The sequence below is a fragment of the Cynocephalus volans genome, chromosome 17 (assembly GCF_027409185.1).
Source record: "Cynocephalus volans isolate mCynVol1 chromosome 17, mCynVol1.pri, whole genome shotgun sequence".
NCBI lineage: Eukaryota > Metazoa > Chordata > Mammalia > Dermoptera > Cynocephalidae > Cynocephalus > Cynocephalus volans.
The window spans coordinates 7,945,287-7,959,255 of NC_084476.1; the positions used below are offsets into that span (position 1 = coordinate 7,945,287).

Sequence of the window (13,969 nt, forward strand, 5' to 3'; positions counted from 1 at the left end):
GGACCAAGAATCAATGACAACTTTAAATATTTGTCCCTTATTTTTATGATAATATTAAAACTTATAAAGATAAAGATTTTACAGTGATTATTTTCAATTAGAGAAACATTTTAGTAAAATAAGACCTTAATTTCATAAGATGATGTTTCTCCAATTGTTCTGTGGGCCTAGGTGGCAGTAAGATTAAGGAAATTAGTTTTCTTCAGAAGAGGATTTCTCTAGTTTGAGAAAGTGTTATTGATTCTGTTACTTGCCTGCCCACCCACCCGCTCCCAAGTTTGGATTATATGGAAAATGTACCCCTTTTACAGTTTGCACTGCTTTGAATGAAAAATAGAGTCAAAGCACAATGACAGACTTAAAATTGATGCTGGATTTAAAATGCTAGATTTGCAAAACAAGCTGAATGTACAGCATGTTGCCTACAGTTAACAATACTGTATTACATACTTTGCAAAGAGGGTATTTTAAGTGTTCATATCACACACAAAAAATAATAAAAGGGTGAGAGGAAACTTTTGGAGGTGACAAATATATTTATGGGGTAGACTGTGGTGATTGGTGGTGTATCCTTATCTCCAAACTCATCAAGTTGTATACATTAAATATGTACAACTTTTTTATATCAGCCATACCTCAATTAAGTGGTTAAAAACAACAGCCTGAAGTATGACACTGAATGTGTACTGTTAGATTGCACATACATGTGCTAGGATTAAATAGTAGCTTTGTGTTTTTATATTCGATTTGGCATTTCCCCATTTTGCATGATCCTCATGACTGATTTGTGAAATTTGGCAGAGACTGTATCTGCATCCTATAGGCAAATGACTAAAACTTTGGGTTGTTTCGTGGCCTGTTTCTGTGAAGTCCCATTGCGGGGGCTAGAACCTTCATCCACTGTCCCTGTTTCTTCTCAGGAGAGAGCAAACCATCCATCTTTGCCTCACTTGAAATTCTCTCTTTCCAGTGATGTGCTAATGCTCTCTCTGGCTCACTTCTATTGTCCTATCTGGGCTCCCCTTCCTGGGCCAGCCCCTCTACTAATTCTATGCAGAGTTGCAATCGTCTTTGGCACTCTGATCCTTGGCTGTTGCTTCAGATCCACCGGCTCACTGGCCTCCCTCCTTGAGCTCTGAGTAGATCTGTTTTTCCAGCTCTCCTCTGGACATACCAGTCCCTCATTCACCATATCAAAACTACATTTCATTTTCACCCCAGACTTCCCATCTATCTAGTCACAGGAAGCAAAACCACTCTGGAGTCCTCCCTGTTTCTCGTATCCTTCCCAGCCTCCTCATCCATCCAATCAGTTAGTAAGACTAATTGATTCTATTTGTTAAATGCCTCTAAAACTCTTCTGCCCCTGTTTTCTCTCATCTAGACTACTGGAACATTCTCCTAACTTCCGTCCCGTGATGATTCTAAGTATATCTATGGTCATGCCACTCTTGTAGACCTACTTGTGCCTACTGGAGAGTCTAAGCTCCTTAGCTCGTTGTTTGAGGTCTTGGGTGATCTGGCCATGGACTGTCTCTAGTCTCATCACCCACTCCCCCATTCTGTTTTGCCCCACCTCAACCCCACCTTGTACTCAATCAGGACAAACCTTGTACTCAAACAGTCCTGGACATGCCTGTGTATTTGCTGTTGCTAGATACCTGCCCCTTCTCATTCTTCCAGACTGGGAACCACGTTCTGCAAGTTAGGCCTGTACTGCTGTTCATCTTGGTTCCTCAGCTCCAAGCACTGTTCCTGGCATACAGTGTGGGCTTGATATATGTTTGAATGAATTAAGTCTATGAGAGTTCTTCATTTGAAGAAAGAAGAATCTTGTAACTCTTTTCTCCTCCTACTTCCATGTCCCCAGTTTAATTAGCTGTTTTGCACGATTACCTAGAGATAACAGTTAAGGTGCTAATAGCATGGCTGTGTGTGTGTGTGTGTGTGTGTGCGTGCACGTGTGCGCGTGTGTGTATTTCACCTGTCGGTTTTTGGCATCTGGGAAAGACATTTTCCTTTGCAGTGGGACATTAATTCCAAAAACCATGTTTCTAAAAGGAATAGGAAACATGAATGAATGGGTCAGAGTTCAGTACTCCAGGCAGTTTTCAAACCAAATTTGGTAATGTTGATTTAAAACTGCTCCACAAAAAAGCACCCAAGTATAATCATGGAAAATATTTGCACTACTTTCTGTGTAGCAATATATTGTTAAGAGAATTGTTCGCTGAAATTATGTTACTCACAGAGAAAGACTGTAAACTCTCTCTTTTTTTTTAAACAGGATCAGTTTGACAACTTAGAAAAACACACACAGTGGGGAATTGATATTCTTGAGAAATACATCAAATTTGTAAAGGAAAGGACAGAGATTGAACTCAGCTATGCGAAACAACTCAGGTAAGTTGATATTGAAAAAGATTGTTAACTGCAAAATGGTGTAAGGATAACATTCTCATTTTATAGTATAAATATATAATCCTTTAAATATTTTTCTCTTTTAGGTAAGGTAATATTTCAATAGAAACAATCACTTTTAATTCAGAAAATTAATTTTCATAGAACAGTAAAAGTAAAAACTAAAGAATTGCTTTTAGGCTCAGTATTTTTTGTTTTTTGCTGCTGGCCAGTACAGGGATCGGAACCCTTGACCTTGATGTTATAACATGGCACTCTAATCAACTGAGCTAACCAGCCAGCCCTAGGCTCAGTATTTTAAAAAGGATATTTGCTGAATTTTGGAGCAGACTGTTTTTCAGTAAACTTTTTATTGAAATATATGTACAGAGAAGTGCACAAATCATAAGTATACAGCTCCATAAATTTTCACAACATGAACACACACATGTAACCAGCACCCAGGTCAAGAAACAGAAAATGACTAGCCTCAGAAGCCTCCTAGTCTCTTCTAGTTCACAACCATACCCTCCGCCCCCTGACCCCAAGTCACTCTCCTGACTTCTACCAGCATGGGTTAGTAGTGCCTGTTTTTGAACTTTACATGAACATAATCACTTGGTATGCATTCTTTTGTATCTGGCTTCTTTTGTTCTACATTTTGTTTGTGAGATTTATCCATGTTGCTAGAGGTGGTAGTTTGCTTATTTTCATTGCTATTTAGTATTTTGTATATGTGTACCAGAGCTCATCCGTTTTACAGCCACTGGGCAATTGGTTGTTTCCAACTTGGGGATATAATGAATAGCACTTCTACAAGCATTTTTGTACAAGGCTTTGGTGCATATCTCAACACATTTCTTGGTATATACTTAGGTGTGAAATTGCTGGGTATGTTTAGCTTTAGTAGATAGGGTCAAACGGTTTTCCAAAGTCCTTGTACTAATTCTCACTCCCTCCAGCAGTGTGTGAGAGAGACTACGGAGCAGTATTTCACATGTACTTTGGACCTCCTTAAATCTTTTTTGGGGAAGTAGCTGGACAGTACAGGGATCCAAACCTGTGATCTCGGTGTTATAAGGCTATGGTCTAACCAACTGGGCTAACTGGCCAGCCCCCCCTCCTTAAATCTTTAATGATGAAATTATCCAAGAAATTTATTTTTATCTAAAATATTTAAAAGTTGCTGGTAGAACAAAGCTTGAACTCGAAGTAGCATGCAAAATCTTTAATTATTTCTTGTTGTGTAGTTGAATTGGTTTAAGCATTTTGTTTTAAGACTTGTTAAGGATATAGATGATTTTGGGTTTAGGAATATTTAGTCTTAATCCAAAGACCATCTGCATAAGGTCATGTGTCCTTGAAAGAATGCAGGTTCTTATAGGTTTTTTGTTGTTGTTTAAATAAGCACCTAAGTGGTACGTATGGAATATTTTTATGGATGACAAGTCTTGTGTCTATTGAGTAAATAAAATGTAAAACATGGCTCAATGAAATAATTTTTATAACTCAAGGATCCAGATCGGTTTCTAGTGCCCTGTGTGCATGTCAGCCTCGTTACCACTTTAAGGCTGTTAGAAGTGAAAGTAGGAATGGAACACGGTCTGCTTCCTGTTGATTATTTAAATATTGCACTGTTAGTCATAAACTGTGAAGAGGGTTCCACAGCAGCCTCAGCATGGTCTCCTGGCGTTCTGCTACCTCCCTGGAAGCTCCTTCCAGACTCCCCTGCTGGCTCCTCCTTTCCCACCACTTCTTCACATTGGTGTGCCCAGCACCCAGTTCTTGGTCATTCTCCCTTCTCAGTCTGTACTCTCGATAATCTCAACTGTCTCATGGCTTTAGGTAGGATCTGTATGACAGTGACTCACAGATACAGATCTCCAAGCCAGACCTCTTTCCTGAATTCCAGAAATAGCTTGCTCACAATCTCCACTTAGATGCCTAAAAAACATCTGAAATGTAGCATGCCTGAAACCAAACTCCTGACCTCCCCAGCTCAAAATCTGCTTCTCCATGGCCCAGCTTTCCCCCTTCACTTGAGGGCAGCTGCATCCCTCCTGGCTTAGGTCAAAAACCTCGCAGTCATCTTTGGCTTCCCTCTTTCTCTCATATTCGTCAGGAAATGCTGGAGACTCTACTCTCCAGATTTATCCAGGATCCGGCCACTTCTTATCACTTCCGCTGCTACTACTGTGGTCCAAGTCACCATTATCTCTTGCTTGGATGATTATGAGTCTTCTAACTGGTTTCCTGTAGTCTACCCTTGTCCTATATTGTCTGTCTGTTTTCTATAATGCAGCCAGATTACGGTGTCCGTCTATTCAAAATTTCAATAACTCCCCATTTCATTCTGAGTAAATCCAAAATCCTTACAGTGAAGGTTCTATAAAACCTTACATGATCTGGCCTCCCGTATCTCTCATGAACCAAATCCATCCACTGCTTAGTTTTGTAAATAAAATTTTATCGGAACATGGCCGCGCCTACTCATTTATGTATTGTCTGTGGCTGCTTTTGCAAGACAACTGGCAGCTGAGTAGCTGCAACAGAGACTGCAGTCGCCCGCATGTCTGAAATATTTACTGTCTGGTCCTTTACAGAAAAAGCTTGTCAACCTCTGCCATAGGTTACTATCAATTCAAGGCAGTGTAGGGTGAAATTCCTAATATAATTTTTTTTCTTGTGTTTGTTTTTTCTTCGCATATAATTCTAAAACAGCATATATGATCTGTATAGGAGACTCGATTATTAATTGCCATTAGCTTTTTTTTTTTTTTTTTTTTTTTTTTGTGACCGGTAAGGGGATCTTAACCCTTGACTCGGTGTTGTCAGCACCATGCTCTCCCAAGTGAGCTACCCGGCCATCCCTATATAGGGATCCGAACCCAGGGCCTTGGTGTTATCAGCACCGCATTCTCCCGAGTGAGCCACGGGCCGGCCCTATTTCTTTTTTTTAAAAAACTAAATTATTTGTTATGACCAGGTAATGACTTTATATGATTAAAAATCCTAACGGTATAAAATGGTACACAGTGAGGTGTCCCTTCTCCTACCCCTGTCCAGTAGTCTCCCTTCTTGGGGACAACCAATGTTTTCAGTTTCTTACGCATCCTTCCAGAGAGACTTTATGCATATATAGGCAAATATGTGTGTGTTTTCCTCCTCACTTGCCAGAACTTTGGTATGCCCCTTGCTTTTCTGCATCCTGGAGATAGTTGCAAGCATTCATTTTTATTTTTACAACTTTACTGTATTGTACTGGATTGATGCACATTTTGATTTTTCCAATTGTTTGCAACTGTGAACAAAGTTGTAACGAATGACTTTGAATTACCACCGCCTAGGCCAGCATATCTGGAGGTGAGGTACCTAATGTAACACTTGTGATTCCGGTGGAGACTGCCAGGCTGCCCTGCTTAGAGGCCATGGCCCTTGACACTATCAGCGGTGTGGCGCGGTGCCTGCGTAACCTCAGCCTCACTGGTGCTTCATGGTACCAAACTCTTTGATCTTTGCCAACTTGATATGTAAAAGTTGGTACCTTTGGGTGTTAATTTGCATTTCTCTTAGTATGAATGAGGTTGAGCATCTTTTTATATATTTGAGCCATTTATACTTTCTTTTTTATTTATTTATTTATTTATTATTTATTTTTTTTTTAAAGATGACCGGTAAGGGGATCTTAACCCTTGACTTGGTGTTGTCAGCACCACACTCAGCCAGTGAGCCAACCGGCCATCCGTATATGGGAACCGAACCCAGGGCCTTGGTGTTATCAGCACCGCACTCTACCGAGTGAGCCACGGGCCGGCCCTATACTTTCTTTTTTTTTAACCAACCATTCAGGTTCTGGTCTGTTTTTATTGGAGCTCACTATAAAGGGTAACTAGGTAGGAATCATTTTATAAAACATATTGCACGTTGTATATGTCATACATATAGAGAATTAAATTTAAAATACTTCAGCAGTGAAAAAGGACGTTAAAGTGAGGGATTTACTGAACTTTAAATATTAATCTCTTATAAGATTTATCAAAAAGATTATGAAAAACTTGTAGGATGTCATTGCTACATATGTGTGTTTTTTTAAATTCCGTGTTGCAATTTGAAACAGGCTCAGTTGACTCACTGCTATGAGAGATAAAGAAAATGATATTTGCAAGTTTTGCTTCCTCTTCTAATTGAGTTATATGATTTGGTTCTGTCGCTTGACTCCCTCAGTTAACTTGGCTTAGTTCTGTATTTAAGTGTCGATTTATGCACAGCACCATTCCTCCTTCCACAGCTTCTCCACTTGTTTCTTGGCATCAAAGTGGATGTCCCCCCTACTCGGAGCTTACGGCATGTTCCTCGGGTTGTCTTGTGCGTGCGAATGCCACTGTACTGGAAGAACACTTTGCCTTGGTCGTTCTCCTGTCATACTTTCTTTCCCTCCAAATGTTGTTACTGCATTGTCTTTTGATGGAACAGTCTGGGGCCACCCCAGTTTTTTTTCTTTATGGGCAACTTGGCTCTTTCTGAGTAAATACGTGAAGAATATTTGTTCAGCTTAGCAGTTTGATAACTTCACCATGCTCTTCTTGGTGTTGACCAGTCTCAATCAGTTTTCCTTAGAGCCCTTTCATATGCACATTCTATTCATTTATTTCAGGAGAACTTTCTTCGATTATTTTTGGATGTTTTTTTCTATTCTGCTTACGGGGTTATATACTTCAGAGATACAAGTAATTCTCATATTACATCTTCTTGTTGTTTAGATCCTCTTTTTTCCTGATTATGTTAGTGGTTTTCACACTAAGGTTATTTCAGACCTTTCCTCTATTAAAGGGGATATCCAGCCTAGTTTACTTAGTAGTTCTATAGTGGTATGTTTTAGTCCTCAGTTCATTTCCTTAGCTGTGTATCTCCCTTTTCGTCCCACTCTGTTTTATCCCAGTCTTGGGATTCTTGCTTTATTGGCTTTCTGTTTTTATTAAGTTTGTTTATAGTGTAAAATCGTCTGGAGGAGTTTGATTCTTCTTATTTTTCTTACATGTTTTTTTCCAGACTGGGTTTTTCTCTGTTGTTTTCTTCCTCCCCCTCCCTTCCTTCTTTCCTCTCTCTGTGTTACCTGTGGGTGGTTTAGTGAAGTGGTAATAACCCCTACCATATAAGGTTGTTGAGGGGACTTATTGAGATAAAGCATGTAAAGTTCTGGGGTGGACACCTGGCACATTTTTGTTATTAATGTAAGCAACACCAGTGCCCGCTTGCTCTGATGAAGGGCAGGTGAATGTTCCCTGCCGTGCTTTCTTCCTTTTCTGGTTCCGTCAGTCTTTCCTCTGAGTTCCATTTGAGGCTGGGGTATTATTGCATGTTCTGCCCGGGTTGCTGAAAGCTGAGGGTGTGTTAGAGTCACGGTGTGGAAAGGGCCCGGCTTTGAGGTCTGCTGTCTCTTCTGAAACTTTGTTAGAGGTTCTGTTTGGGGGTTTACTCCATTTGGCCAAAGATATATCCTAGTCCTCTGGAATCCCTAGGTTTGGGGTGGTTCTCCCCATGCATTCAGCTTGGCGACCTGGAAGGTGTAGATCCAGGTGGCAAGCCCCTGCTCCTTCCCAACTCTTGGAATCCACCTGGGTGGTCAGTGTGGACGTCTTCCTATCTGAGTTCTTCTTTCACTATTTCTAACCACTCAATTTACTTCTGTCTGAATCGATTTTCAGGGTTTGTGGACTTACCTCCCTTCCTGTGACTGTGAGGGTCCATTCTCCCAGAATCTTCTGTCCCTCTTCCTGGTCACTACTTTCCAAAGTGTGTGGACTGAGGTTAGACTCCTTTCTTTGTTTATTTTCTGCTGTTGAAAAATTCCCTGGCTTTTGTTTTTCATCTTTTGTTGTTGGGAGAGCACAATTATCTGATCGAATTTTATTCTACCATCTTCATCCGGAAATCTTGTGGTGAGCTTTTTAAAAAATAAAGAAAAAAAAATAACCCAAAACATTCCTGGGCCCCACCCTGGACCTTCTATTTCAGAGGGTCTGGAATGGGGCCCAAGTATCTCATTTTTAAAAACCTCCCTGTGGTCTTAGAATCAAACAAGTCTAAATCCAGCATCCTTATTAAAGGGTGTATATTTTTCTCTTACCTTTTAATTAGTCTACCTGAAGAGCAAGTTGATTACAGAAAACAGTTCAGATTTCTCAGAAAGACTCCATAAATTTAAAGATGATATTTTGTGGTTTATTTGCTTGCTTGTTTTTTAAATAGCTTCATACAAATAGAGTGAGAGAGCCTGTCCCTAGAGAATGGAAACGGAAAGTTGATCTTTTTTGTAGTGGTCCTTGAGAGAAATATCCTCAGACCTGAAGTTCACTTCTAGGTCTCTTTAGCTTTTAGGTCTCTGTTGGTATTTTTCGAGTGAATTATTCATAGTGCTTTTAAGAAGCATTTTGAATGCTAACACTGTCAATGTGATACTCATTTATCAGAACTTGATGGTGTGTACAGTTATCACCCACAAAGGGTCTTTCATCTCCTGTTTAGGATTTGGCTGGGAAAGGGGAACAATAAAAAAAGCTGGTCCTACCTGGATCTGTTCAAGCTAGGTTTCCTTCAAGTAGATGTAAAATTTAAATGACATTTTTGGCTGCTAAAAATATTTAAAATCATGTACTAAAAATATTTCACATGTAGCTACTAGGCTTTTCCAGTACTCCAGTCTCCCGTATGTGCCACTCTAAATATACTTGGGAAGTCATTTGTCGATTATGTAATTTGTTTGCACACATTCCCCTTTCATTCCTGATACTTGTGGTATTGTTTTTACTACATCTACCTTCTAAGGAGTGGTTGTGATAAACCAACTCAAGAAACTGTACTGAGCTTTCAGCATAAAATATTTCTCCTTTTTCCCGTATTTTTTCTCTAAGGCACACCCCTTAAGGAAATATTGCTAGATTTATTAGATAAACTGTGCTATATGTATCCACAGCATCAGTAGAGAAAACATGGTGTAGCTTATACCCTGAAGGGTGTGCCCCCGTCATAGCAACCTTCCAGGGAATACGTTCTTATTTCATCAGTTGGTCTGTGATTTCTAAATTGTTATAAATTCACATCTTCATTTTTTGAATAATCACAACAGTTGATATCCTACTGAATGGTATATATTCCCTCAGAATTTCAAAACTAGAAGGGACAATAGACGTGTTGTCCATCCCCCTCCGACTTTCGGATGAGGACCTGGAGGCGCTGACTTGCTCATGGCACAAGGGCTCTTGATTCCCAGAGCAATGTCCTTTTTACCAAAGCCCATTGCTTCTCACATCATCTGGTACATTTGTTAGAGTTGAAGCCACATTTCGCTTTGCACGTAAAAGGTACCATGATCAAAATCGTGAATTTGTTATCACATATTCTCCTAGGCAAATCTGTCGATGTTGGGGCAATGAAAAAAAGTAAACATAAAATGTGAAATAGTAAAGGTACCTGCTGTAAAAGAGGAACAGCAATAGGAATAAACAAGGAAGTGAATACCAAGGTGATGACAAGTGAGGGGTCCCGCCATGGATTGTTAGTCAGCATCCTGTGGTCACTTCTCAAACCACAGTAGCCTGAAGTCAGGACCCACAAAAAATCAGCCAGCAGGATTGGTGTTAGAGAGTTTTCTTTTTTCATGATTGCCTCATAGTTTCTGTGTGTATTTAAGTGTGCTGGATGGTGACAAAAGTATTTAGATTCTTAACCTGGAGATGTGATTAGGAAGAGACACTAGAGTGATTTTGGCTAATCCGAGTGTGTTCAGTGCACACCTGCTAGGCAGATTAAAAGTTTTCCTAGTTAAATGTCTTACCATGGATACCCCCCAAATATTGTCTCTATTTCCCTCAAGAAGAGTTACTCACAGGTCGTTTTTATCAGCTCTTTGGTGGGGCAGCCACACAGTCTTAGACTCATGCCCTTGACACTTTGATTTTTAGTTTAAATATTTGGACACAGTTTTCTTTGGATTTGGAGCAATAATGCCTGTCTAAGGTTAACCACGAGGGAATGGTGGCCTGATGAGAAAAACTGCCCTCAGCTCAGTGCTGCAAATGAAAGCCACTGTATATTTACACGTGGTCTGTACTCTCCAGTTAAACAAAGTCAGGTGCTAACATCCAGTTAAGTGACCAGCAAGCAACCGTTTCTGTTCTTATTTGATGTGCCTTTGAAGTAAAAGCTAAAAAGCCATGTGAGTCTTTAATAACAGGAACTTCATCACACATGTTGAAAAAGTGAAGGGAATAAATGGATTTCAGCTGTGGACATTTTGTGAATTTTTTTTCTTTTTTTAACTTGTAAACAAAAGCACTAATTTCATCTTTCACTCCTGATTTCTCAGTTATCTTTCTATACAAGGTGACATGTCTGCATTTTCATTTTAGGAATCTTTCGAAGAAATACCAACCTAAAAAGAACTCGAAGGAGGAAGAAGAGTACAAGTATGTTTACCATTGATAATTGTGCTGCTGGTGATTGTGCAGGGAAAGGAGAAATGTACATCTATAACAATAAGGGGCATTTATCGTTCACATTTGTGTCAGTTTTTAAATTGGGGGAGAACAATAAAAATATGCTCAACTTATACTGTGTCACTAGACCTGTTCCAGATTGTTTCAATTAAAGTAATTAGGAGAAGTTTAGAATATAATCCAAGCAAGTACAGGAAGGATGGATTCTGCACTCTAGAGTTTTGGTTTGATTTTGTAGTATTCGGAATCCCTGTTATACCACTACTCATTTATCCAAGAAATATGTCCATTCCGTTCAGCAATTAAGGCATCTTAACATGGACAGCCCAAAGTGTTTTGTCTCTAATTCAGACCTAAATATCCATTACATTAGTACATGTAGCATATGTATATATTTTGGATTATATCTGGACTAAATATTAGCAAAGCCAAATACTGCATTACACAGGGGAGTTCAGTTTCACAAAATGAAAAGTGCTTCAGTTGTAATTAATTCCGAACCATTTTAATGAGGACACTCTATGTGTAATGAATCATCAGCTCCGATGGGAGGTCGATGAGAATTAACCTGATTTTAATTAATGTTTCATTGACATAAAGCAGTGTTAGAATGGATGTGGCCTTGCTTGAAAAGCGGTGTGTGCTCTGTCCCATAGGTATACGTCATGTAAAGCTTTCCTTTCCACCCTGAACGAAATGAACGATTATGCTGGGCAGCATGAAGTTATCTCTGAGAACATGACCTCACAGATCATTGTGGACTTAGCACGCTATGTTCAGGAACTGAAGCAGGAGAGGAAATCGGTAATAAAAATTTTATTTTATTTTTCTTCCTAAAAGATGGACCAAAGATAATGAGAATATCCCCAGAAGATGGAAAATTAAATAGAAACATATAAGATGGTGGGTCTTTTAAAAAAATTTTTTTAAAGGTGACCAGGAAGGGAATCTTAACCCTTGACTTGGTGTTGTCAGCACCACGCTCTCCAAGTGAGCCACGGGCTGGCCCAAGATGGTGGGTCTTAAACTGACACCTTTGAGAATCACATAAAAGTTGTGGACCTTGTTCCTAGAAAGTGTTTCTAGGTCTCTACTTGAAACTTTAAGGGTCTCTCAGATACTCTAAACTCATCTGTGGACACCAGAATATGAATCTCTTTGAGGAATTTAAATATATTTGAGAATGGCAGACATAAAAAGAGTAAGCAATATAATATGATATATGCTGTGTAGAATTAGCGTTAAAATAAATGCTTATAAGGAGGTCAAGAAACCAGAAAGACTACCTCAGCTACATCCATTCGTTTCTTGACTCATTCACTGCCATCTAACAAAGCAGAATTTACTGTTCCTTTTGCCACCATTGTTGTCTTTTCATAGCTTTTATTGTTAACCAAAGAGAAAAATATGTACTCAAAATAAAGTGTATTCATAGTCAAAATTTTGCCTTAAGAGATTTATCCTTAAGCCATCATCTGTATCATTGCATTTTGATTGCTTGTGAAGTACATAATAATTTCTTATTAGTAAAAAGTACCAAAGTTGATAAGTGATGTACTTGTTTATATAAATTTGGGTCCACAATAATTCTCTTAGTGCCCTGGAGATACATGAGCCAACAAGATAGATACGGTTCCTGCTAAAATAGAGGAGACATTAAATAATGCTGACAAAAATAATTATTCAGTTGCAATTACTATAGTTGCTACAAAGTAAGAGTACAGGTGCTATGACAGAATTCCATAGGAATACCTAACATACTTATGCTCCAGGATCAGGGAAAAGCTTCTAAGGCGGCTTAGCAGTTAAGGCCTTAGCAACACTTGAGGGATGAGTAGGAGTTGTCTGGGACAAGCATTCAACCAGGAGCAGCCAGTGCAAAGGTCCTGGGACAGGAAGGTGTTTGGAACTTCTGAATTTAGTTCTTTATACATATGTAGCACATGGCTTTGGAAATGTATAAAAGTTACGAAGCGATAAGTCCTTAATATCAACCCATTGGTTTAAAACAAAACAACAACAACAAACTGAGATGAAGAATATTGATCTATTCACATTTAGAGCAGTGATTTTCAACCAGGGACAATTTCATTCCCCACTCCAGCAATATTTGTCAATGTCTGGAGACATTTTTGGTTGTCTGGGGGGATTGTACCTGGGGGGTTGCTACAGGTATCTAGTGAGTAGAGGCCAGGGATGCTCTTAAACATCCTACAATGCACAGAGCAGCCTCTAAAACAAAGAATTACCTGACCCAAAATGTCCACAGTGCCAAGGTTGAGAAACCCTGCACTGGACCCCTAAAGTAGATGACAACCTCTGCTAGAGCATTCATTAAAGAAGATATTTTCTTTTATGTGATGGAAAGGAAGCAGTGAAACAGAGTACTAAAGTTCAGAATGAAGTACAAGTATCTAATATAATGATAAAATAAGTAAAACAAATCTTAACATGATACTGGACTGCTCTCCTGGTTTCTGAACTTCCCTTGACCTTGCAAAAGTTTATGTCATCTTTTTGTTTGTTACTTTGGTCGATGCTTTGTGTCTCCTGATTGACCTTCCTCCACCCGTATAGTTTCATATTTTAGCCAACTCCCTCAACAAAAACTCTGTGCATTTACCTTAGTAGGAAATACATGTGTAAACTCTATTTCTGGAGTGAATCATGAGATGTGAAGCCACATAACCTGGCTTCCTGCTACTTTTCCAAATTCCTCTCCTTGCTGCTCCTCCCCCATGCCCGATGTGCTCCTGACTGAGGGCCTTTGCACTGGCTTTTTCCTTCTTAGAAGGCCTTTTCCTCAGATATCTGCAGAAGCTCACTTCCTGACTTCCTTCTCAGGAATGTCACCTTCTCATATTATTTAACATTACAAAGTCCCTTAACCCCCCTTCCCCACTCCATTCTCACCACCTTCCCCTCCCACTGTTTTTCCATTGTACTTGCCAGCATCTAGCATTTTATGTATTCACTTTATATGTTTTTCTTTCACTCCACACTAGAATGTAAGCTCCATGAGGGCAGGGATTCTCTTGTCCACCTTTGTATTCCAAATACCCAGAATAGGGCCC

General features: G+C 39.4%; 1 protein-coding gene across 5 annotated transcripts in view; it reads left to right on the forward strand.

The window, feature by feature from the left end:
* Positions 1 to 13,969, forward strand: part of FNBP1 (formin binding protein 1) — a 126,740-nt gene that overhangs the window by 41,614 nt on the left and 71,157 nt on the right. For all 5 annotated transcript variants that reach the window (XM_063081787.1, XM_063081785.1, XM_063081786.1 and 2 more), the window contains exons 2-4: positions 2,288 to 2,403; positions 10,809 to 10,865; positions 11,552 to 11,699. In XM_063081787.1, coding sequence (XP_062937857.1) covers positions 2,288 to 2,403; positions 10,809 to 10,865; positions 11,552 to 11,699 — 321 coding nt within the window. The remainder of the gene's footprint in view (positions 1 to 2,287; positions 2,404 to 10,808; positions 10,866 to 11,551; positions 11,700 to 13,969) is intronic.